Below are 27,471 nucleotides of genomic sequence, written 5' to 3'. Positions count from 1 at the left end.
AAAACCTTTAACCTTTGAGACAATGAGCAACTCTCAGCTACTCTCATGATGGCTTGTAGTTGCACTTTCTTTCCTAAATACTGTATTCACTCCCACAATGTTTTACTTGAAACAGAGGCCCTGCACTCTCCTGTCTGAAGCTAGTGTTGGTTTTGCACATCCTTGGTAGTGAAAAAATTCTATCTTCTTCTGTAGCAACTTTGATACATTTTTCATATTCTAATACAAAGTTTAAGTGACAGCATGAAACTTGTATCAGAAGAAATAAATTTGACTTTTACACCTTTGCATTTTTCCAAGTCTTACCACAGTGGCTTGAAGTGAGTGGAAGGTTCATTGGACATGTATCCCACCCAGCAGAAATCAGCTCCCTCCTCCACAGCAATAATTCCTTCTTTACAAATGTTTCTGTACAAGCAAGGTTCAGTAATACAGCGCATTTTTAAAGCAGGGGAAGGCTATTGAAATAAAATGAACTGTAGTGAAGAGCATACTGTTCATGGAGATATGGTCAATCATCACTTATCACAGAACAGATAGCGGCAGGCCCTCCTCCCACAGCCATTTCAGCTGCTATGTACACATTGCACTGCCCCAACATCTCAACTAAAGCCACTGCTGACACCTCAGGGCATGAAGCAGTTTAGCATTTAACAGCACGTGTTATTAGCAGTGAATTATCACAGGAGAAGACGAACTACGATTACACAGCTGGTAAGGTAAGCAGGAGAGCAGAAAGCAGAGCAGGCACTTCTGCAGAGACAGCCAGCAGGACTGGCTTGCACACACTACCGAGTGTACACCATTCCCTCAGCTGGACAACTCCTCTCTCTGCTACAGAAGCACAGTGTAGCTCTCTACCACTGCAGTAGAACATACTCTTTAAGAGGAGAAAGTGGAGTTTTGTTCCCTTAATTGAGCTCCAAATGGCAATGACAACAGCAAAATACCCTGATGACACTTGCTGTTTTATGAAGGGAGAACATATCAGTGTGATATAAGATGCAAATACTGAATGAAGAATACAAGATTATTTTTTTATTTGAAGTCGAAGGAATAGTCAATGTTCTTACTCATCTTCCAAGAGCAAATTTTACACATGCATTATAATTCCCATACAAAAAATTAACTCTAATGCAATATAAACAGGTGAGCAGGAAGATGCAAGCACAAGCTCTAAGCCATAAATTATGACCTTTCTGCAGATTACACAAAAACAGTAACTAACAGAGATAGGATTTAGAGCCAAAAGGTGTTAATTGAAAAATTCCATGTTTGGATCCCAGGCACCCAAATAAAAAATCAAGTTACTCAATGAATCCATCTAAGTACTGGATGCTGAGACACGCTCTTCTGGCAGTCAGCTCCAGATAATGGGTCTCATAAACCTTCAGGGAATGTCAAACTTTCAATGCTTTACAATCACAGAAGCAAACCTTTCCAAGAAAGATGGAAAGGAATTCTACTGCAGAAAAAGGATAATGAACTGAAGGCAGAAGGGACATCAAGAATGTGCTTCTATGTGTGTCATACAGAAATTAACTATACCTCTGATGATAAAATTCATGGTCTTGCCTAAATAGACATGCACTACTTTCTATAGATCCTTTACACAGTCAGTTGCTTCGCCAAGTATTATTGCTACAGTCACTTATGCTTTAAATCAAATGTTCTTCTATTTCTTAACCAATTTAGTATTTTATAAGCATGATTGCTCATTTATTGCTAACTAAACATTATCCTTTATTTCTACTTTTTTGTTTCCTATTTGCTTGTCCAAGACTGCTCCAATACCTGGCAACATTCAGCCACTGAAGACTTTTGTGTGCTTTCATTAATTATTCAAATTATACTTATTTATAAAATTCTTCACACCACTCTCTAAAAAACTAAAATATGCTTTATTTGCAATATGAGATTAGGATAGAGACCATGCAGTTGAATTAATGTTTTTATCAGCAAGGATGATCTGAGACTTTTCTTTTTCCCCTCTCCTTCTTCAAAATGGTTGAAGACAATTTATTTCATTCACATTGCTTTCCATGGGGCCTTAAAAAGCCCCAGAAATGTCAAAAAAGATGAGAAAATGCATCCTATACATTCAGTTGTTAAATGAACAGCAAAACCCAGCATTTGTGCTTCTACGTAAACTTGACCTTCTAAATAAACTCCAACTCAAGTTTATTTTTACATATATTTAGATTTATTTGCTATACATCACTGTGAGCTTATAGTACTTGAAATCCATTACAGGATTTTTTTTTTTGTTGTAATAATCAGTTGTAACTCCACAAAGACAATAATACTGCTGTGGAAGACCAAAGGGGAGAAAAGCCATTTCAATTTATTTACAGTTCCTTATTTTGTAAACATTTACTCTACACATTGTACTAAGTTCTAAGAAGGATAAAGAGATATACATAGAGACAGGAAACAGAGCCCTGTTTTTCTATTCATATTGAGCATTAGCATACTATGGATGAAACATCTGCCCTTTCTCGTTACCATAGCAGTAAGCTGTCTTCAAATAAGTTTTTGTTTTAACTTTCCAGAAATGTAAATATTTTGAAATATACAACTACATCTACTAGCCAACCCATTTGGCTTTTATTCCATTTCTAGAATAATTTAAAGTGCTATAAGCAACCCGTCAATCAACACTTTTCTATAATAACAAAACTACTTTAAACATTAATTTACAAGATAATATACAATGTTTGTCTGAAATAGCTGAAATTTCAGCACAAAGTCAGTCACTGTCACACTTAACAGCAATTTTTTTGTTCTTTTTTGTTTTGGTTTTTTTTTTGCAGAACATAGAATAAAAGCTTTGAAACAAACAGTTTTGTTCAGCTGTTATTGCCACAATGGCTTATCAAGTTTTCTACAAAAGTGAACAAGAGCTACTGGAACTGTATTCTAGCCTGTCATTTATTTTTTGAGGTCACATGACAGTAAGTTTGCATATTCCACAAGTCTACTGAATTACAATATTGTCTACCTATGACACATGATGTCATTTTAATCAGAGCTGGTGCTAATTGTAAATTTACAACATAGACCCACTCAAAAACATCACAAATTTTTTTTCTTTGGACAGGAATAAGCTATATTCTTGGAGCTGAAGTGCTACACGGCTACAACAGTATAACAGTATATATCTGACACTTTATGTTGAAGAAAGATGCATCTGTTTCTGTACTTTTAATGCCCTACTATAGCTACAAATTGTTCACTGAGTTTTGCTTGCTTTAGCCTTTTAGTTTTTTGGAACTATCATATTCTTACATTCTCTTGCTATTTCATAAGTCTTTGCCACTTAGCTCAATATTGTCAGTATTTGTCCCAAACCTGCGGATCATTAACAGCATGTGCAAAACACTCTTTAAATACAATCAGCATGCAGCTACAACACATATTAACTGACTTTTTTCTACACATGAACAAGAAACAAGACAAGTGGCACTGTTGACTTTGGATATCTTCTAACTTCACCACGTGTGTACTGGGGTGCATTTAGAAGGAATGCTCAGCTTCTCATCCATTTGTGGCACCACTTGAATAACCCATCATTGGTCTGGACCAATCTCTGCAGTGCTGCTGCCAAATACCCACACGCAGCTTTCTCAGAGGTTCACAGAGGGCAACTTCATTCATAGACATAATTTGAATACAAAAATAATAAGCTATATTCAATGAAGCAGCCCCCTAGCAGGATTGCAGGAAAGGTGTGTGTGGGAAACCTGGGAGGCAACTGTAATATGGATAAGAAAATTTTGCAGGCCACAAGGCTCAAAGTAACTAACGTTAATTTTTAGTCCACAAGGTCAATATTTTGTAAAAGAGTCTATAGCTTAGAAAAAGTATGATAGTATATTACAGATGCAAGAGCATGAAAAAACATCTGCTATTTAAAAATAATAACTAATGGCCACACTGAAAAATTAGAAAAAAAACCCAAAACAGGTAAGTAAAATACATTATATTGCTCCTAGGGATTTTTAAGCTGCACTGATTCATGTCAGGTTTGGGACAATAACCTGTAGAAATAGTGAAATACTTATTCAAAAGCCCATATTTCTATGTCTTGAATAGTGAAGTCTTCTCGCTTAGAAAGTGTGTGATTCCCAAATGTTTTACATGAATGACTTCTTCCATGGTAGAGATCACCATCAAGCCAAAGAGCAAACTCTCCTCTGCAAGACACACAATGTATTAAAGCAAAAGACTGAGAGAATAACCATTTAATCCGTCAATGCATTTTGCACTCAAAATTTAGAAATGAGAAGGAATTAAAGGATTAGTTTTTAACACAAGTACCTCATGACTGTTAATAAATTTATGCTACAAGAATTTAATTTTTTTTTACTATTTATTATTAATTTGGGAATATCCCTCTTGCAGATATTTTGAAATAAGCTAACTAGAGGTTTTCAGCCTCTTCCATTTTTATTAAAGAGATGACATAACAGCACTTTCATATCTAAAGAGAATGCTAGTAACAAATAAGGAAAACATTCTAGAAGCACATGCACCTGCATGGGCAGGAAAAAGCCAGGACGTGACAATGATTTCTGGAGACCCTGACATGTTTTGGGGTGGCTCAGCTTCAATTCAGCCCTCTTCTAGTTACACATAATTTTCACATTTACATCCTTCCACAATCATATTTTGTGTCCATTCTGAATACAGGAGGACACACATGCAAATCAAGCATGGAAGGCATCATAACCTTGCAGGGCTGAAACTTTATGCCACACTATGGGGAAGACAAATCTCCTGCTGAAGTTTTGTCAGCATTGGAAGCTAAACACCTCACATACTAAAGTTTCCTGGCTGGTAACTGTTGAGTCCTAAGCTACCAAACTGAAGTAAATTCCAATTTTTCTTTTCAAAGGTGTGTAGACAAATATTTTTAACAGATTCTAACTGCAACTTACCCTCCTCCACCAAAAGCAAGAGAGTCCATGTCTCCTTTAATGAAGAACATGTTGTCTCCCGTCCACTTAAAAACCTAAGGGGAAAAAAAAACCAAAACAGACCAGCAAGTAAAAATATCTGAACTTTTCATTTTGGCAGAAGGGAAACCAACCATCATTAAAGACAGACTATGGATGGGTAGAAGTCAGTTTAATGAAGTTGACACACAAAATTCAGGAAACATCTGCAGACAAAAATTCTCTGACATTTTATGCTAATTAAAATAATATCATTACAAACCAGGTCGTTTTTGAGCATCAAAACTCCTACACAATTAAAAATACCAAGGAAATATACTTAGATTAGATTATATGCCCCTAAAAAGGATGTAGTTTATGAATTTTCAGACATGCACCTGGAAGACTTTAAACAGCAGAAAAACCTTCAGTACAATTAAAGAGTTGAATGTGTTCCTCAGCATGCAAACACTACCAATTCACTCTGCACTTAAAGATTCCACAAAAAACTAGTGTGATGAATTTTTTTTGGGTCATCTTGTATTATTTTTCAGATTTACAGCTAGGTTTATTCCTTAAGGATTTTGAGATCATGCACTTGGGGTGGTGGTGAGGAAGGGAGCAAAAGCATGAAAAGTCATTACTACTTACTTCAAAATCTGGAGAAAAAGTGAACATAAAGGTCTCCCCAGTGCCATAAAAGCCATCGCTCACTTTAAATGGTTCAGATGCTAGTGCACCAAAAACCTGTAGCAAAAATACATCAGAACAAGAAAAACTTCAGAGAAACAACACAGAATCCAAGAACCTCTAATGATAGTAGCTGATAAATCAGGTTGTAAATAACGTAATTTTGAAATTCACTCTCTGAATTTCACTGCACCACGGTTCTGAATGCACTGAGAGATGGTCTTTGCCATGTAAACTTGAAAAAGCAAGATAGATGAGACACTTTTTCCTTTTTGTTATTTCAAGCATCTGAGTCAACAGACTAGACTTCAGAAATCTGGCTGTTAACTTTTCTTTGTCAAACATTTTGTGACCTTAGACTGTACTTAGTGTGTGCAGATAAGTGAACTTATATAGAGCATTTTTAGCATAAAAAAAATCCATACTGAATTCAAATTTAGTTTCATCAATAAATACAACAAAATGGGCTGCTGAAAGACATAATCCATATTTAAATATCTACATGCCTATTTTCCAGCAATAGGAACCCTTGAAATTATTTCTTAGTCCTCAAACTATTTGAGTCTCTGTATCCTAACTTCTTTTAAGGGCTCTAGTCATTTTTGGAATAACTACAGTTCTGGTAGCTAAGCTACATTCAGGTAGCTGTGACATACCTTACTTCAGATAAATATCCTTAGGGCTGATACCACATCTAGTAAATAAATGTAAGTAAAAAAGATAAAAGTAAATCTAAGTTTTCATTCACAACAGATATTCCTTGAGAGGAATTAACCTTCAGCTAAAGTATCAAACAGAGCTTTGTCAAACTTAAACTATCTCAGTTCAGCCTCTAGACCTAGACAGATGTAAACTTAACACAACACTTATACTAGTGTTTATATTGGATCCTCTCAAAGATGTTATCTGTGTATCCAGTAAAACACAAAACTAGTCGATTCTAACCATGTAGAAGACCTTATGTACTTTACTTAAGAGACTCTGAAGCTTTATTTCTAATTATGGAATACATTTAGCTATCAAGAATCTCAGACAGTCTCCCTACTCAACAAAGGACTGATTTTGAAGCTATTAGGTTGACTCAGTTTTGTCCAGTTGAGCTTTGAGTACTCTCAGGAATCAGGATTTGACAATCTCTCTGTGTTCTATATACATCAAGCTGACCCTTGAAAGACCACCTCTTTGCTATAAGCAACAATAAAAGAATAAGGTTTTACAGAAAAAGTGCAATTTGCTTCCCAACAGTTACTCTAGTTCTTGAGAAGGGATGTCTCTAGGATTTTTCCATGAGATCTGATTTTTGTGGCTAGTTAGGGTGGATAACTAGAATTCCGATGTCCAAGGTTCAATCAACCAGTCTCACCTGCAGTGCATACAATCTGAAGAATGATTTTTTATAAAACTAGACAGTCCTTGAAGTGGTTAACTGCATTACTCCCATTTCTAGACCACCACTTATTTAGTGACTCATGCTCAGGAATCAGGTACCAATTTCTTTTTAAAGGCTCTCAGGGTTCACTAACAGAAGCACATACCAGTAGACAGACAATCCATAACAATTTTAATGATGCAACTATAGATTTCATGGACACCTTTATTAAAGAACTTCCTAGAATTGACTGGAGCAGGCAATTTAGGTTGCTTTAGATTCCAAATTCCAACTAGGCATTGCTCAACTTTAACACAATTAAAGTTTGTAAAAGTTCAGTAGTGGTTTTGCCTTTTTCTTTTGTTTGTTTCAGTTTGTTTTTTTTTTTGAACATCCATTTACATAAAATTATTAATTGATCTGACAAAGAAAGCAAGATTGGAAAAGATTTTTGAATAAAAAATTCAGTAGCGTGAGGCTTAGCAGCCTTTAATGGAACATTATGAAGAGTTACAAGGTACACTTGCTCCTTACTCAACCTATTATCAACATAATAAAAAAGCATTCTTCATAAACATGGACACCAAAGAAACATATCTGGAGAACCTGGGGAAGCAGCCCAGGAAAGAAATTCATTCTAGTTTAAAAGAAAAGTGCCTCAACCAAGGATATGACAATTCCAGCCTCTTTCATAAACAATGAAGATCCAAAGGGAGCAGAACAACTAACACAAATGAGGACTGAGCAGGCATGCTCAGCAAATGTCAAGATACTATCTGGGCATAATTCTGTCATTTTTCAAAATGGCTGAATCTCATTTAGGATTTTCTCTGAACTAGAATCTTAGAAAACAGGCAAATGATCTCAGAGTGTAAGGTATGAATAACCATCTGGTCTCTTAAAACATATTTTTGGAGGGCATATACAGTATTTATCTTAGCATACTGCTAGTGAACTATTCCTGGACACATTCTCCTATAAAGTACTTAGGAGGTTTTTTTTTTTTCAGTCATGGAAAGCAGTTTTAAAGAGCAATCTGCCAGGAAGATACAAGACATTAAAAATAAATTAACCTCTTTCAAAAAAATCAATAGCTCCACAAATAAAATTAATTAACCAGACTAATTATCAAATAGCATAGTTAGTTAGTATTGTCTGATGTTTCATGATTGTAGAGCCTTGCATGAAGAGGAGAAAGGCTCTGTGCTTAATTTCCATATGTTTTGAACAGAAAAATAGTGCAAATTAATTTTCTGCTGTCAAATGCAGACATTTTAAATTAATAACACGAGACAGAGCTGCTGAAAACACCACTTCCACTACACTGGTGAAGGGCTGAACGAGCATGTAAAACTCTTCTGAGCCACTCCTTCTGCATATGCTGCTCACTGAATAGACATGGATTTCCCCCACTCTCATGTGGAGTTCAGTGACTACTTGATCTAGAATTCTAAGGCATGCTTTCATACATATTCCTAGGTATAACGCTGTAAGCTGAAATTCAGCAAGGTTTGTTTCACAAACAAAAAAAAATGAACTATGAACTCCATGTTTTGACAGGGCGACCATGATACTTTCTGAACATTCAAGCCAAGATGCTCATACACAGAAAGTGACATGAATTCCTTCAGCAACAGACAATACTACATAGTGGTGACAAGACAGCCCCACCAGAAAAAGGACGGTTTTTTTCTGGGACAGATCAGGTACTAGGAAGCAGGTATATCTTACTAATTTATCCTGAGAAGCTAATAAGTGAATTAGAGAAGTCATCAAAGTATATTTATGAGACTGATGAGTCTGCTGAGACATCTCAGGTCTATTCAATTGTTTTTGTCTTCAAGATCAAAAGGTAAATGAAGAAAATATTTTTAAAGAACTTCTGGGAAAGAGTCCACTACTAGCAGAGAGTTAGAAGGGATTTTTCTTTTTAAGGGACTCCTGGGGTAGGAAACAATGAAAAAATCAGGTTGTGACTTGAATAAGAAAAGATACCCTTCATTTACTGTTTTCGTATCCCCTGAATGAAACCATGCTTCCTGAGAATAAAAACTGCGGTTACCAAACTGGGAGACGTAAGTGAACTGAATGCTACAGATTTTATAGAGGTTCTGTCAATTTTTCATGACAGCAGTAACGTGCTTCCACAAGCAAACACAGAAGTTGCAGAAAAAGAATCAAGAAGTTTCATACTGCCTGCAGTGTTCGCTTGTCACGAGATTATTCAAGAGGATGTTTGCTATTCAAATGGTGAGATGTGAGCCACTTCCTGAAGCTGATAACCCAGTCAAAAGAAAACAGAGTACAACTACAGAGACTCAAAGAACAAGTTAATAATGTAACAAAGGTAGTACAGCTCTTGAAAGATGTTAGCTGCAGCCACAGAATATACCAAAAAACACTGGCCACAGCTAACAGCATTCCAACAAGACCTTCCAGCATCAGAAAGTTTTAGAGAGTGTATTTCTAATACCTTAAGTGCATTAAAAAAATTAAAATTAAATTTATTAATTGGATATTAACAGACTCTTGCATTACAACAGCTAACTTGTATAATTAGTATTTCCTACACATGTAGTATGTTAGAGGACTGCTTAAGAGTAAAACACATTTCTAAGGAGAAAATTTGCTTGATGCACAACATTTTAACTTGCTTAATACACATAATTTTATCTCCCATGATGGATTGAAGCACAAGCTATTCCTTTATACTTCTCAAATATTTTTCTTGTTGGGTCCCTTACTGCCACACAAGTATTTTCCTACCTGTCCATCACTGTCTTTGATAACCAACAGCACAGGTGTGTCTAACCCCATCATTGTCCGATACAAGGTCTTCAAGCTCATGCCATGCTTTGCAGTACTGTAGACAAGAGTCCATGGATAGCCAATAGTCCGTGGTGGAAGAGACTTTGTGAGCTATTAACAAGAAAATGACAACCCTTTATTTAATATATGTTTTATATTTAAGAATGTATTACACGTAAATGAAAGCAGATTACATTCTGCTCAACCATTTTTACATGGCCTTAAAAATTAAGAACTAAACCTGAAGTTTCCCATGTGTATTTTCTACTTTTGGTCACTCGAGCAGGTTTCTTTTCCTACCTCTACTAGTGACCTGCAGAAGAATGATTCATCAACTAAAGAACATGTGTTTGTTATCCATATAATTATTCTTGCATAACAGTATTACATGTCCCACCAATATCTTAATATTGAGTAAGTAGATCATTCAAGTCAGCAGGTAACAAGCTGAAGGGTAAATGCTGCTTTTTGCCCTGTTCTTCTGCTTTTTAATCCAAAACTTCAATTAACACATTTGTAATGAAATCACTTTGGACTGGATAGCAAGAACTGCTGTGTTTTCACTGATGTTTTCAAGAAAGAATGGAAGTAGGGCAAAGACAGACAAGAGTCTGTCTGAATACATGGCATATTCAAAGTTAGGATTTAAAAAAAAACAGTATTTTAGCTATGAATCGTGCTCTGCTTCAACACTTAGACACAGACATGTCTATAGTGCCAGATGGGATCCACCCCAGGATCCCATCTGGGGGTGGGAGATATGCTCACTGAGCCACTTCCCACCATTTACCAGTATTCCAGGATAAGTGGGGATGTCCTGGTTAGCAAATGTGTGTCCATTTACAAGATGGGCTGCAGGAAGGACCTCAGGCAGTACAGACCTGTCAGTCTGTCCTCAGGGCCTGGAAAGGTCACCTTGAGTGCCATCACACAGCACATTCAGGAAAACTGGGGGATCAGGCCCAGCCAGGGTGGGTTCATAAGAACTTAGGACTTGGCAAATGTGATTTTCCTCTATGACAAGGTGACCTGCTTGCTGGATGAGGCTGTGAATATTGTCCACCTGGACTTCAGTAAACCCTTTGACAGCACTTCCACAGCACTCTCCTGGAGAAACTGGCTGCTCATGGCTTGGACAACTGCACTGTTTGCTGGGTAAAAGACTGGCTGGATGATCAGGCCCTGAGAGTGGTAGTGAACGGAATTCAATCCACTTTGTGGCCAGTCACTTGTGGTGTTCCCCAGGGCTCAGTACTGGGGCCAGTCCTGTTTAATGTCTTTACTAGTGAACTGGACGAGGGGATGAAGTGCATCCTCAGTGTGTTTGCAGACTGCAGCAAGCTGGGCAAAAGTGTCAACCTGCTGGAGGGTATGTGGCCTCTGCAGAGGGATCTGGACAGGCCGGACTGATGGGCCACGGCCAACAGAACAAGGTTCAATAAGGCTAAGTGCCAGGTCCTGCAAAAGTCCCTGCAGCACTACAGGCTGGGAGAAGAGCAGCTGGAAAGAGGAAAAGCACCTAAAGGTGCTGCTTGGCAGACAGCTGTGCATGAGACAGCAGGAGGCCAAGAATGGAATCATGACTTGTCCCCCTGAACTGAGCACTGGTGAGGCCACACCTTGAGTACGGTGTGCTGTTCTGGGCCCCTCACTAGAAGAAAAACATTGAAATGCTGGTGTGTGTCCAAAGAAGGGCAGTGAAGCTGGTGAAGGGTCTGGAGAGGACTGAGGGAGCTGGAATTGTTAAGCCTGGGGAAAAGGAGGCTCAGAGAGACCTCCATCACTCTCTACAACTACCTGAGAAGTAGGTTGTAACAGTCAGTCTTTTCTCCCAAAACAGGACAGGAGAAAAAATCCTCAAGTTGAGCCACTGGAAACCAGGATTGGATATTGAGCACAAGTTCTTCAGTGAAAGGGCTGTCAATATTGGAACAGGGTACCTAGGGAAGTGGCTGAGTTACCATCTCTGTTGAAATATTTAAAGGAGGTGTAAGCCATGGCACTTAGGGAAAGGGTTTAGTGGTGGACTCGGCAATGCTGCGGTAACAGCTGGACTCAGTGGTCTTAGCCACCTTTTCTAATACACAGCTTATTTTCTTCTATTTAATATCACACAAGGTCTTCTTACTGGTGTGTTTTATACTACAGTTATAGCATTAATGTGCAAGAGTAAAAAATGATATATCTAAGTCCATACCTTTTCAATTTGTTCTGGCTGTAGTAATTCACTTGGATCACTAAGATTTGGCCGGAATGCTTCAGGCTCCAGGTCTGTTTTGATACTTGTTGCCTGTTGTGAATTGGTATCTTCTCTTGTTGTTATCTACAAAAAGAATATCAAGAAAATAAGTATATGCCATCCTACTAGCATACAAGATAAAACTTCACAGGTTTAAAATCATGCAGTTATCAATTATGCAAGTCATTCCAAAGTTTAGAAATCCAACAGATTTTATCTGATCAAGATTTTCAATGTTTCCAGTAGCAAACTGGTACACAACTATATTACAATAACTTACATGGACACCTACTGAGAAGAAAGCTACGGTTTTATGCTAAAACAACAAACAGTTCTCATACACAGCTGAAGAGCTTCAAATGCTTTTCAGATTATACCTTCAAAAGTTCTTGCATTTTAATACTGACATAGCATTCTAAGTGTAATTAAAAAAAGAACAGAAAGGAAAGGAATTAAAACTTCAACACGGACATTCATTAGTAGCTTCTGACTCACTACTCTTTTAGAGTACTTAAGAAATTTTTCAGATATGCAGTAGACTCTGGGAAGACTGCTGCCATATATTTTGAGCAAACCATTTGAATGGAGCCTTAGGAATAGTGCTGCTCCCTAAGATGATCTGCTGGAGTACTTATGGGAATCAAAGAAGAAAGAATTGAGATGGTGGGGTGGGAAAGCAGTAATAATACTTAAGTTGCTTAGCGAGCACTGAGGTCTGGCAAAGACACACTATCCAGGGTCCTGCAGTAATTTAAAATACGTGACCTACATATCTACCCTACTGAGTGGAGATGGCAGAGGCCACAAAATTCCTCATCAGGCATAGCTCACAACAGCTTCTTACTCCAGTCAACACACCGGCACTTCCAAGTTCAAGTGCCATGTCTCAACAACTAGAATAGCTGTGATCCAAACAGATTTCCACCTATAAATTCAGCTGCAGGGATATTTAAAACTTTCTAGGAACAGTGGAATTTGACAGAGGAGTAGGACAAAGTGAGGAAGTTAATAAGATAAGTCACTGCAGCAAGACTTACTAAAATGTTGAGAGAAAAAAAGAAGTCTTAACAACATTAAGTGCATCTGAAAAATTTATTGGCCTAAACCAGGTTTCACGAAAGCCAGACTATCCAAATTAAATCCTGAATCCTGAAAATTTCAAGAAAGTATGTGCCAAATCCAGTTTGTCACATCCCTCATACTTTAAACATACAGGACACGACTGCAATATTTCACAGTATCACCGTGGTAAACTTTGCTAACTTTTTGTGAACTTCCTTAGTTAATTAAAAAAGGCAAATCAAAGAAAACTCTGAAATACAGATAGGAATATTTAAACAAATACAGCCACCTGAGCCAAAAAAAAGGACACCCCTTTAATCTCCCTCATAATTACAAAAAAAGTTCTTATCACAAACCCTTGTTATTTAAAAGTCAGCCTATAAAGTCAATGTATCAAAGTATATTAATACAGTAACTCCATTACAGTATTAATTCCAAACACGAGAAAAGTTGTGCTTAAACTGAGTATCAAGCAAGAAAAAAGCTGAAGCTTTCCTTTTTTCAATGGAAAGTAACAAGAATTTCCAACATAGACTAAGAAGTAATTTCCATATCACAACAAAAAATGCAGTTATCCATGACAGTACACATACAAAAAGATGATCTGCATGCTGCTTTATAGAGGGCTATCTCAAAAATGTTATTTCATATTCCAAGTATCTTCCACTTTAAATGCCTATCATTCATCATATTACTGCTTCAGCTCCCAAGAAGTTCAGCATTGTCCAACTGTAGAGCAGAGAGCTTTTTTCCCCTTGTCATTCTTTAATTTTCATTAAAGAACACCATGCAAAACATGAATAATTTAGATTCAAGTGGTGTGGCAAACTGAGTTTTTTGGTTAAGAATTTTTGGTGATTGGTGTATTTTTTTGATGGATTTTTCCCCTTTTTTATTATCATTAAAGTAAAGCAGTTTCCTTCTAGGAAGAACACTGCTTTGTAGAAGCAGCCAAAGAGTGTCTGTTCAAAAGAATCTGGGAGAAAGCACTCTAACTTCAACATTTGTAGATTTATTTCCTACCAAAGTTGGACAGAGCAGACTGAGCTATAGTCAGATTTCAGGGGCTTCCATGATTGATAAATGTCACACAGGCTACACCACATTTGAGAGCATGATTCTCAAATGGCCTGAGAGCAGAGTTTATAGGCTACAGCCCATCACATCAGATTTTTCTAGTCAGCCTAAACCATGAGTCTGGACATATCAGGTGAAAGGTATTTGGAAAGAGCTCCTACAGTTGCACAACATTAATACAGGGATTCTCCACCACCACTGGCCAAATCCAGAATAGTTCTGTTCTCAAGTGAGAATAATTTTTTTTTGCAAGATTTTTGATTTTTCTCTAACAGTGCAGCTTTTGGATTCAAGGTTCATGCTCATTATTGATCTATGTAACTGTGCTACTTACAAAACATTTTAAAGCAATTAATTTTGGATTATTAAACAAACAGAAATATCAGAGCTAAGAAAATGTTGTTTGCTTACTAATATGTAAAAAAAGCCAAGATCAAAGAAATAAAAAAAACAGAAGAAAAATTTTACATTTTCAGCAGCCAAGTACTAGAGAAAAACAAAATACTCAATGCTTCTAAGGAAATCTAAGCTATGCTTTCCATCAGTAAGGCATGTATAATGTGCACAGCAGCTAACAATTTTATAACTCTCAAAAAACTATGGAACACCTAAAGAGAATGCAACTACCAGTTTCAATCCATAGCCATAGACCTTCAAAAATCCAAAGTGATTTCGTAGTGAAGTAGTGGTTGTGTGTATGTGTATGACCTTTGCCATGTTGAACTGCCTCAGTTACCTGCTTTTATAATGGGAAAAATACTTACCTATTTCACAGAAGTTGTGAAGCTTCATACTTGCCGTATACTGTGAGATTCTTGATGAAAGATTCCTATATAAAATTAAGCACCCATGCAACAAGGTTTTGATTCTTCACCTGTTTTGCATTCTTTTTAGGGAAGCTTCTAACACAACACACCAGTCTAAAGTAGAAGTTAAAACACAACACTGCAAGTCAAGTAGCACTGAAAACAAATTTTCGAATTCTAACAGAAAATTCCTGTGTGAAAAAGGTGGAAGTAGTAATTCCATCATAAAATTACTGATTCCATCATAGAATTGCACAATTTAATACATCAAAAACAAAGGAATTTTCTGCTGGATCCTTGTAGTGCTGTAGACAAGACAAACCCACTGAGTGCAGGAATTGCCCTGATCCAAGACACTACAAAGAAAGATGTTTTAGTATCTGGAGATGGGGTTTAAACTACTGAAGAGGGCACCTGGAGACGTCTGCAGAGTGTGCGCAGTTCTTCGCTATTTAGAGCATCGATCCTGCGGTGATACTCAGCCACTGACACTACCTGAATATGGAGACAGGAAGACAATAATTCCACTGACAGTTGAAGAAAAGTAAAAAGGTATGAAAGAAAAAACTGGAGGAGAGTAATGAAGGGAAAGTGTGCAATGACAACAAACAAACAAGAAGGGCCAAAAGATGTTTGTTTCTGCAAGGACAATGCACATGTAGGTGATTTTAGACATATGAGTAAACACAGCAAGATTACAAAATAAAGCTAAGGGCACTAGCAGTCGGATATCTCACTGATCTAGGATGAATAAAGAACTGATTGAGTACATAAAGTTTCCAGTATCAGGATGCTAAATGAAAGTCAATCTGAGTTACATGCCTTAACCCAAACTCTTCAGCCCAAAGTCCTCTCAAACATTCTTTACACTCAGATTAATGAACCTTGTGAACCTGGTTTGCTTTACTAGAAGCAAATCTCAGGCTCCTCAGTAAGCTCTAACTCTTGTGTCTACCAGTGAAGACAAAGACAATGTAGCAAGAATACAGTTTAATAACATCCCAATACCACCCGACAATTTCTTTATCCTGGACTTTCTATTCCCCTCCAAAGCTTCCGGAGTTGCTCATCTGTCAACACATTCACTTCAAATGGCATCTCCACTTTGGCAGGAGGTGTACAGCCAGAAAGTCTTTAGTCAGAAAGCTCTAGAACATGCTGCTCAGGTGCAACAAGCTGGCTAAAGGACTACAACAGTAATTTTGATGTAACTAGAGCAAATAATGTGATTTTGAGAACAACTCAAAATCATCATTGGTATGAAAGCATCTTTAAACAGCTGGTGAAGAGATTAAATGGATGTCCCATGTAGTAAGAGCATATTAAAAACTTCTAGAGCCTACCACAGTGCAAAGGAAGACAACCACAAGTCCAGCAGCTCCCCATCTACCTGTCCCTACTACAAGGAGTTTGGCCAGATACTCGCCACTGTCCTGAGTACAGAGCCCACAGTCATGCATGACTGGCTCTTGAGCAGCGATGGTTCACTCTACCCCATGCAACTGCAAGGCAAGGAAAAAGGAATACTTGTGACATCCAGCTTTAGTAGTGAATAATCTGTCATTACTAGCACTCAATTTATCTCCATTATTTTTCTACTATCTCAAAACAGATAACAAATATTGTTGTAAATTGCACTGGCTTGTGCATTCTCAAACAGCTATATGTAAAGCTTTAGCAATATTCCACTCAAACATGTGACAGTGTAGTTTTATCCTTTTATTTGCTCTGACACTTCATTGCAAATTTACACTGTTTACACCAGCAACTTATGAACATTCCCCTGAAAGCAGTAATGTGAGGACCCTTTAGCCTTACTGCTTCTTTAAGCTACACCCTACCATGTGTGAGGCAATCGGTAACTTACAATTGGCTGTAAATGTGTGGTTACTCAAGGAGATTCTTGAGAAAAAAATTCTCAAAATCTGACACCATTATACAGTTGTTGTTTCACATAGTGGAAATGTAGACAGTTTTATGGGCACTGCCATCTTGCCTTCAACCTCTCAAATGCATACTTGTCATCATCTTGCATCTGTGAATTGCTTATCAGCTTTTTAACTCAGAGATCGACCTTTTCATATGCCATGGAGATGCCTTATTTTCCTTGCTTGAGAGAAACATGAATACCTATTCATGTGTGTACAATATAATAGCTCCTTGGCATGCTGAATCTGTTGCACACTGTCACATTCCATTTGTTTTAAGAACAAAAACCTGCATAATGGCAGACCACTGGTATGCAATGACAAACATCATAAATAGCATGTCATAGAATGTCAAACTAGCCACTGGAAAATTAAAGGAAAAGAACCCACACTCTCAAACCCTGAGCTTATTTTAAGTATAGAGCCCGTACTAAGCATGCAGTTCATACTAAGTTCTGCAAGTAAACCATGAGACACTGTCTCAAGTTTATCCACTCTGAGCTAGGCTTCAAATGATTATGTTAAGATACCTCAACCTCTCAGATGCAGCACCTGGCCTTCTATAAAACGCCTGTGGTTTAGGCCAACATGCTTTATTCTTGCTTTGCAGTGGACAAAACTACATACTTCTTGATCAAATGAGCTACAGGATCTTAAAGTCACATATGTCTAAGCTTACTAGAAACTGCCTTCAACTTCATTCAGGAATTGAGATATATCTTGCAAACAGACAGCATTTTGTTGCTGCTAGGCTCAAGAGCACTGCTTTGAAATGTTAGTAGTAACATTAGAAGTTTATTGTTCCTTATAACCTGGTTTAATTAATAATTAATAAACTGCTTATGCTATTTCCTCTTCTGTCAAGATTTCCTCGTGTTCCTTCCTTGTAGCCCTATAATCTTCTAGTCTACTTCACCAAGCTAAATAAACCAGTGTATTCTTCTGTCTCCTGCCTCACTCCCTGCCCCTCATTAGCTGTCTTCCTATCATTCCAGGACCTACTTCTACCTCATTCTACCTTGAACACAGAATGTAGTCTTTCATACCATATGAGAAATATCTAGAAAGCAAGACATTTCATTAATAGGATGTAGATGCAGATCCATATTCATCACACTGGACTGTAGTTTTCAGTACAAAATACTCCTTTGTGATAAAACTCTTCCATTAAAATAATTAGTTTAAGGTCAACCTATATGACTTTGCTATGTGCTTTATTTACTATGCTCTCTTTACTATGCCATCTCAGCATCCAGTTTCCTGGATAATCAAGGCTAATTTTTGAGGATCAGCAAATGTTCCTGAAGGACACTCTGCTCTCTCTCTAGTTTTTCTGCTTTAAAAAGAACGTGGGAGAAGAGAAAAACAGCTGAACTCTTACGGTTAATCTGGGCACTGGTCACAATAGAGCAAAACAAGTAACATGTATAGCCTGAATTGTTAGTGCACTTCAGGGCAAAAAGGGCTCTGAAACTGTCTGTTGCAGATGATACAGCACTGGGAAGAGCTGCTGATTCCCTTAAAGAGATGGATGCCCTACAGAGAGACCTCAGCAAATCAAAGGACTGGACAATCACCAACCACATGCAGTTCAACAAGGGACAGTGCTGAATTCTACTCCTGGGATGCAGCAACCCTGGATGTATGTACAGACTGGGGAATGAGATGCTGGAAATCTATGCCATGGAAAGGGACTTGGGGTCCTGGTCAATGGCAAGATGAACATGAGCCAGCAGTGCCCTGGCAGCCAGGAGGGCCAAGCGTGTCCTAAGGGCACCAGGCACAGCATCACCAGCTGGGCAAGGGAGAAGGGAGGGGATTGTCCTGCTCTGCTCTGGGCAGCCTCACCTTGAGTGTTGGGGGCAGTTTTGGGTGCCACAAGAAAAGACAAATAGAAAACTATCAGAGAGTGTCCAAAGGAGGGCAACAAAGATGATGAAAGGCCTTGAGGGGAAACTCTATGAAGAGAGGCTGAGGTCACTTGGTCTGTTCAGCCAGGAGACCTTGCTGCAGTTACAACTTCCTCATGAGGGGAAGAAGAGGGGCAGGCACAGATCCCTGCTCTGTGGTGAGCAGCAACAGGACCCAAGGGAATGTCCTGAAGCTGTATCAGGACATCAGATTGGAAAAAGGTAGATATCAGAAGGTGGCTGGGCACTGGAACAGGTTCCTCAGGGAACTGGTCACAGCACCAGCCTGATAGAGTTCAAGAAGTGTTTGGACAGTGCTCTTGGGCACGTGGTGTGAATTTTGGGGATAGTGATGTGCAGGGCAAGGAGTTGGAGTGGATAATCCTTATGGGTCCTTTCCAACTCAGCTTACTTTGTGATTCTGTGATTCCAAGTTTGAAAAGACATGGAATATATCCTTAGAGATCTAATACTACCTGCTGTATTCATATTGGCAGCATTGGTGAAAAAATACAGGATGAATTGTATGACTCGTAGCATGACTTTTTAACCTCTCCACACTATGTATATGTGAGTTAACCACTTAGCAAAACACCCAGCAGTTTTAATATTTAATGCAATAAGTTGATGGTTTGCATACTAATGATTTAAACAATCAATAAGCCCAGGATTCTCCTTCTGGAGAAACTCATGTTTCTAAACTTTGTTTTTCTGAAAATATCTCAAAAGCACCTAACTTGACAAGCTATGCTTGCCACTTGCAGTGAATGAAACTGAAGACAAAATTCCAAATATGAAACATTTCTTGTCCTTCAGCAACACACATGAAAGTGCAGTTAAACTTTTTTTAATGTTTGATCAACCCCTTCAGCCCCTGGTCATATCATCCTGCTAACTGGCAGATGTAAAAAAAGCTTTTTACACCAGCGAGGGTTTCCTCAGTTTAACAAAGCCACAAGTGACACCCCCGCTGCCCCCCCATGCCTGTTTGCTAACAGGGAGCAGCTTTCATTGCTGCCCTCAAAACAAACACAGCTCAACGTTCAGAGCTAACAAGTAGCTGAAACTGTCTCCAGCAAGAATGGGAGGGTCTTATCAGAGCAGAACAGTGCTTCTGGAAGTAAGAACAGATAAAGCTTAACGGCATTAACAGCTCTGAAACGTAAGTTATCTATAACCTTGTTACCAACTCAGAATATGAAATAAAAAAAAAAGTATTAAGAAAGAACACAAGCTGAACAATTTCACTTTGAATCTTAATACATAATACTGAATCTTAATACATAGTTGTAAACTTAGCTGAACTGTAAACTTCATGAACATTAATTCTTGTGATTCAAAAATATTTCAGGATATTTAAATTGAAGAAAAAAAACCCCAATGTAGTTTTATTAGGCCACTTACAAAGTTACTTTAGAATACCTTCCAATAAAAAGGTGCCTATGCAAACTGAACGCTGCTCTGAATATTTTAAGAGAAAACACTAACTTTATTTTTCTGACAAATTTAGTTTCCTTCCAAAAATATTAGACTGCTGGAGAGAAGACAATATTGAAGAAGCACTCTGCGCCATCATACCAAATATGATTATTTGGGATATTTTGATTACATCACAAAAATGCTTTAATTCATGGGTCATACTGCACCGGATAAACAGATGTAAGGTATCATTTGAAGAAAACCCAAACCTTAAGACTAATTTAATTTGATTAATTTTTAAAGCATGTGGCTGCAAAGCTATTAATTTTCTGTTTTGTGTGATATTCAGTCAATTCAACTCCCTGTCACTCTGCTGGTGACAAAGAAGGGAAGGGATGACAGCTGGGCATTTTATGCAGGGAAGGACCATAGAATGACAGCAGTTCCCTGGTTTGGCTGTCACCATGGTTCTTTCTCTCAGTATTTTAAAAGCTGTCCCTCTTCAAACTGTTGTGCGCACTGGGGTGTTTTCCAGAGCAGGGAGAGAAATGCTGAGTAGGTCACATGACAGCAGCATTCCCCCCGTGACCAGTATTGTCCCTGTAAAATATCTGCCTCCAAGTGCTCTAAGCCCACAGCAACTGTACCAGTAATTAACATATACTGAAGATAAACTGAACTATCTGCAATAACCAGAATAAATGAACTTGAAAAGAATGCAATCAAAGCCTGAAGCACACAAAGTGTTACATCAAGCCTGTAGACCTTAATAACAAGCTATTTTTTTCAAGATGGGAGAAAACACTCATATGAGAGATATGATAATGCCAGCAAGATAACTAAATTTAGCATGTGAAACATTAAACAGTTTAGGAGGTTTGTGCAAAGAACTAAGAATTAGATTTAAGAAAATTACTTTCTTAAAGAGGCAGGCCACACAACTTTACTCTTTTTGGCCTAATAAAAAAAGATCTGTAGCAACACAATCAGTAAAACCCAGCTCCCTTGCAAAACCATTTAAGGGAGTTCCAGCATTTGCAAGCAGAGAAACCAGAGGTTCAGCTGCTGAAACCACAGCACCTGGTGCTTGAGCATAAGCTGCCATTACAGTAGAAGGCAGACTGAGCAAGGTTACATCTCAGCTCTGATACTGCCCTGCAAAGACCCTCTCGGGTATGACAAGAAAGCATTACACAGGCTTAGAATTAACTGAATCACAGCCCAGCATGAAAATATTTGTCTCCTGCTTTAAGCAGAAAAAAGTCAATTAAAGACCAACTTCAGATTCCACAGACCTTGAAAGCCATACAAGAAAAATATAAGTCTTTACTACTCATTTACTTTCTTTTAACTTATAAACAACCTTTTCAAAAACTCCTCTGCTATTCTGCCTCAACTATGTTTAGGTATTTAATAATTATTAAATATCAAATTATTAATTTTATTATTATTAAATATTTCATAATTATTTAAAATGCAAACAATGCAACACACAATAATTCAAAGGAAGAACTATAATAATGGCATAGTTCAGGTTGGAACAGATCTTACAGATCATACAGCTCCAACCCCCCCCCCCTCCTTCCAAGTCATGGGCAGGGAACCTTCCACTGTACCAGGTTACTCAAAGCCCCATGCAGCCTGTCACTGAACACTTCCAGGGATGAGAATTCCACAAATCCTCTTGAGAAATCTAGTGCCTCCCCACCCTCATAGAGAAGAATTTCTTTGTAGTGTCTAATCTAGACCTTTCCTCCTTCAGATTAAGGCCATTCCCCTTTGTCCTATCACAACATGCCCTTGGGAAAAGTCCCCCTCCAGCCCTCTTACTGGAGAGCCCTTGTAGGCTTTGCAAGGTGCCATAATAAGGTCTCTCCAGAGCCCTCTCTCCCTCAGGCTGAACAGTCCCAACTCTCTCAGCCTCTCTCCAAAGCAGAGGTGTCGAGGTGACACCAAAACACAGCCCTTGGATCAACCCAGTGGCCCTCCTCCAGACTTGCTCCAAGAGGCCTGCATGAGACCATGCAGTCATGGCAAAAGCACAAACATGATGCATAACCCCCCAAATTACCTAGAACAACAGGTACAGCAAATATCTGTCAAGGAAAGGTTCTAGGCCAAATGACCTCTATAAGAAAGTACTGGATTTCACTCTGCATTTTTATTACTAAAACTATATAATTAATTCACTCAATTACTCTAAAAACTTAATATGGAAAACTGATTTTAAAAATATTTTAGTATTACTGAATTGATGCAACCATGCAATTCTGACATCTACAGAGAAGTACTAAATTCTCATCTTTCACATGCAAGCCCCTATTATTATACCTTCCTAATTGTCAAAGAAATACAGGCATTAGCTTAACAAAATAAAGTTAAGCAATAACTCAAAATAGCAGAAGTTGTGCAGGTGTCAAACAATTCAAGATACTAAAACCAACATTTTAATTCTCTTTGCATGCTAATAAGTTGAGAATATAAAAGCCAAGATCAGTTTTCATTGGTTTTGTCCCCTTTGGCTATACTGCCTATCCAAGCTGTGCAAAGCACAGACAAGCATTCCCAAAGATGGCAATCCACCTTTTGTTCCCTTGCATTGTGCGATGTCTTTTGTCTGAAATGCTTTAACAGGAAGAACTATTGCCTGCATTTTTGACATTCTAGAAACTTACTGGCAATTCGTGTATTGCCACAAAATAAAGAGACACAGTAAATACCAAACATTTACTAAAACATGGGAAGATGACATTACTGGTTTTTTTAAGGAGGAGCATAATACACCAATACGTCGCCAAAATTTTGATTTCTTACCCTGGGAAAGTACCAATCCTTTCAAATGCGCAGCTCAAATTAATAGTATCATCAGGAAAGTAACAAAGGCCTCTCTGGTAAATAATCTAGGGCAACTTAGTTGTTTCAAGCAAGCATTTCTGTTTTATTGTATCACTTAATTTAGCCCAGTAACTGTTACTTCATGTCAGGTGAGACTCCATCCAAATTCAGAACAACCACTAATGAGAGATTCAGCCAGAAACCTGTACACTTTATGTGTTGCCAGGCTCCTTAATATTCTTTCCACAGGTCTTGCAAACCAGAAATAATTATGCCAATACTCTTTCCTTTCTGTAAAAAGATTACACTTGCACATTAGGTTTATGAACATTCATTGAAGAAAAAACCCAACTTCAAGAATAGAGCTTGTCTTATCGACATAGCAACATTTTAAAAATATCCCCATCTGTAGGTACTTCTGTAACTTTTTCCAATTTGACTTTTTACATGTTAAAATAACCTCTTCTCTACCTCTCCCACAGCAAAGTTATTCTCCTTTATTCTCACAGAGTCTTCTTTAGTTCAAACAGTCCTTAAAAGCTGGTAAGTATTGTTTTTATAACATAGTTAGACTCTGGCTAAAGTGCAGTATTGGTCCTAAGGGAAACAATTACAACAAAGGATACTATTACTTTTTAAAATACCCGTGCAAGTTATATCTATATATCTGTGTATCTAGATACATGTTAAAACCACAGTCTTTGTAAACCGAACTTCAGATAGTTTTTACACTGCTACAGGGTATGCTAGAGCAACATTTCATTTAGGTATTATATCTCCTTTCTACTCCACTACCACAGAGGAAAGTTAAAGAGACTATTACTTCAAAAATGTGTTGCTATTTAGGAACAGACATTTAATAAAACCATTTGTTACAACAAGTCAATTTCATATTTTGCAAGTATCCTGGGTAAAAATAAATATAAAAACAATACATAAAAGATAAAGTATGAAAACATGTTAATAAATTAAAAAAAACAAAACAAAGCAAAATCAACTCAACAGCACCCTTAAAGTATGCTTCAAAACCCAGTAAGATGTAATTCTTAAGAATTAGACTCTTCTGTCATAAACAGAGTCTAAATGAAAACTATCGTCCAAATTTACCAGAGGGTAAAAGCACATTGTCAAGATCACTACTTCCCTATCCTCAAGCTGTTGTTTCGTAGGTCTCACTGAAAACATTTTCCTTTAGAATCTACTATGTATTAAACAGCATTACAAAAATTCTGTTTGGGGAAAACAACACTGAAAAATCCCAGTTCCTTTCATATATCTAATAAACTGCAAAGCCAGTGTTTTTGCTTCCCCCCCTTCACTATAAATGTGAGAATGCGACAACTGGGGACTTGTGTCCATGAATTTAGAAGTATTACCAGACCTTTATATGGTTGACTGACTTCTGAGTAAGTAATGGTAAGTCAGGAAATTTACACTTCTATAATTGTATGCTCATGCAAACTCTTGTCCTTGGTACCTAAGCACAAAGCACATATTTTGTGAAAAAATGCATTACTCCAAGGGAAAAGAAAGGGGAAAAAAACCACCTTAAAACTGCTGAACTCCTTAATGCTCAAAGTAGTTCCTATTATCTACTTCAAATGAAAGAGCAGTAATTAGATTCTGTTTCAAAGATAATGAAAATTTGTGACTTAGCATCCTGTTTACATATTCAAAATTTAAACTTCCAGAAACTGTCTCTGCACCACAACATTTAAAGGCCGTAATAACAGACATGAACATACTACACTAAAAATTACCAGAGTGCATTTATGATTAACTGGCTGGTGCTTTCTTCCCTTCTTCCCATACCAGAGACGAGACATTTCCCTTCTAAAAATAAAACGCGACTAAAAAATAGAAATGAAACAAAACCCAGGGTTGCAGGCTGTTTGAAAGCATTCTCTGTACCTGCTGTGAGCTCCAGGCACAGGCAGAGCCCCACGACGCCGTGACAGGAGAGTTTGCTGGACGCTCACATTTGACTGACAAGGCAGGCAGCAAATGAGCGAGGGTGCAGCAGGGGATGTATCGCAAATGATGACGATACACGAGGAGGAAGGCTTCCTGTGCTCAAGCGTGGTTGCAGAGCACTAGTTTGTTAAAAGGCCAAAGTATTTAAAGACACAGAGCTGAATTGCTCATACACAATATTGAAGAACACAAAAATAATCCCCAAAAACTGCTTGCAATATTTGGTCACAGGGCAATTGCTCATAAGCAATTTCTAATGGTAAAGTGCTTGCATTCAATATTAAATTAATAGTTTGTCTTCTTTTTGCTGACAACCTTACATAAACCCTATAAGTAATTTCTGAGCATCCAGAAGCAGTTAGAAGAGAGGTCAGTGAAGATTTAGAATATCTTCAAAAAGGGAGTTTTAAAGCATTTGGAAACTGCTAGCCTTGCAGCCTTTTCAGTTTGTAAGCTACAAGAAGAAAATGAATCCTTTTGTCTGTAAACTAAATTTGTTGTATGGGTTAAATGCTAGCCCCAGCATGAAAGTATTTTTGGAATCATGATTACTTTTTCCCTTAAGGAAGGATGTTTATTTAAACAGGCACGTGCAATACTAAAAAGCATGACAACCCTGTAAGAATCTCCTTGCAGTAGCACTTGCAGTCTTTCTACCCCACAGCCAAAATGAAACACCTCCCTTCCCCCTGCAACATCCCCCAAAACAAACAACAACCACCAAAATAATCTCCACATCATCCATGCTCCAAGTTCTGTGGGAAACTATTAAAGAAGCCAGGCAGCAACAGAACAACATTAAATCATCACTCAGGCTGTTGTGCTGTGATCTAAAAGCCAAGACATCCAAGCAGAGAAAATCAGAACCAAAACTTGTATTTTACTGCAAATTATGTCCTGGAACACCTCACCTTGCACTACTGTCTAACATTCAGAGGGATAAAATGTTTTTCTTTTCAGTAAAACGTTTTATGGGAGCTGGCATCTCTAAAAACAAATTTGTTCTAACTTACCAGAAGTATTAAGGTAGCAAATAAAAACATTGTTATCATTGGAACATTGAAGCTGGGATTTAGGGAATTCAAATATGTAACAATGATTTGACTAAATATATAGTCAAATGGTGTATGATCCCAATAATAAGCCATATGTCTATTTATGTGCTTGAGTTTTTTTGTTTGGTTTAATTTTCAAATAACAAGTGAACTAATACTGAGGGTTAAAACAAGAACAAAAACCAGACACCCTTAAAACTGTTTCAAGTGAGAATTATTATCAATATAAAAATATAATACAAGCTACAGACATCACCCCCTTCTCTGCAAAGCATGGGAAATCTTAAAGGAATGGAGAACATGCAGCAAAAGTATTTCAAACTTTCGCTGGAAATGAAACCCTTAAGGCTGAAAGCAAAAGTTAGTAATGAAACCAAATCTTCCACAGCCTACTTTATCAGTCATCTGTTCCCTGCCGTTCAAGAAAAAAAATTCTTCCCTAACACAAGCCAACACATTGTTTCTGGGAAGGAAAAACAGAACCTGCATAACTGAATCCTTTTTCATCCTGCAACATTTTATCTTAAACAATTCTAACAATTTGCTTAGAAGTTTAAAGCTTCTCTCTGAATAAAAACAACGTTTCTTATAGCTTCTCAAAAGGATTTTAAAAACGTGCTCAAAAGAAAAGAAAGCAATAAAATTGTCATGTATTTCTCATGCTCCATCCCTCTTAAGAGACAGAGGTTAGCCCAGAAGGATAACAGGACAGGCAGGAAGGGGCATAATTACTCAGTTTATTTACAACTTGCTGTTGATTCCCACATGAATAAGTGTAGAGTTAAGGAGTAATGAAATTAGAATGCAGTTGAAATTAAAAAATAAAATATCAGGTACTGGCTTCTAACAAAATTACTACTCTGTCTTCTAGAACAAGTGAGTCTTTGTAAAAATTATTGGAGGTGAAGCTAACATTCAATTACAGCTAAGTAAGGTCTGATCCCTTTTCCCTTTACAGGTACAAGAAACACTAAAAGATTACAAAAAGCTATCTCCTGTAGTGTCAATACAACATGGACTGGCACAACTTCTTAGTTGGCTGAGAAAGTTTCCATAAGAAAGGAAGTCTAATTTGAGAAGTCATCATTTGTTTCCTGTCAACAGCTTAAGGAAAGGGAGGGTGGAAAAAAAAGGGAAGTATTTTTCCATCACAAAGCTTTCCTGAGGATTTTCAAAGGTATGCTGAAAGCCATTAAGAATCTCAAAAGCACAAGCTTTTTAGCTGAATGGCTCTGCTTTAACTCTCAGCAGAGGGACCATCCCAGATCCCTCTATTAGATACAAGAAATAGCCATCAATTAGCCAACTGCACATTCGTGACTCCAACTACAGGACAGCTCCAAATCATTAAAACATCTGAAT

General features: G+C 37.7%; 1 protein-coding gene across 8 annotated transcripts in view; it reads right to left on the bottom strand.

Annotated features, from left to right (window-relative positions):
- Positions 1 to 1,016: 1,016 nt before the first annotated feature.
- OXR1 (oxidation resistance 1) overlaps positions 1,017 to 27,471 on the bottom strand; it is a 264,948-nt gene continuing 238,493 nt past the window's right edge. For 7 of the 8 annotated variants that reach the window (XM_054276082.1, XM_054276002.1, XM_054275660.1 and 4 more), the window contains 6 exons: positions 15,403 to 15,483; positions 12,002 to 12,127; positions 9,763 to 9,915; positions 5,589 to 5,684; positions 4,941 to 5,014; positions 1,017 to 4,196 (listed from right to left, as the gene is read on the bottom strand). In XM_054276082.1, the coding sequence (XP_054132057.1) occupies positions 4,061 to 4,196; positions 4,941 to 5,014; positions 5,589 to 5,684; positions 9,763 to 9,915; positions 12,002 to 12,127; positions 15,403 to 15,483 (666 nt within the window). In that variant the 3' untranslated portion in view covers positions 1,017 to 4,060. The remainder of the gene's footprint in view (positions 4,197 to 4,940; positions 5,015 to 5,588; positions 5,685 to 9,762; positions 9,916 to 12,001; positions 12,128 to 15,402; positions 15,484 to 27,471) is intronic. The other variant, XM_054276166.1, reaches the window with a different exon arrangement.

This window comes from Melozone crissalis, unplaced genomic scaffold, assembly GCF_028551555.1.
Source record: "Melozone crissalis strain CALT ecotype California unplaced genomic scaffold, PUWL_Pcris_2 ptg000002l_1, whole genome shotgun sequence".
Lineage (NCBI taxonomy): Eukaryota > Metazoa > Chordata > Aves > Passeriformes > Passerellidae > Melozone > Melozone crissalis.
The sequence above is the reverse complement of the archived record's forward strand: the minus strand, read 5'-3'. Positions and strand labels throughout refer to the sequence as shown.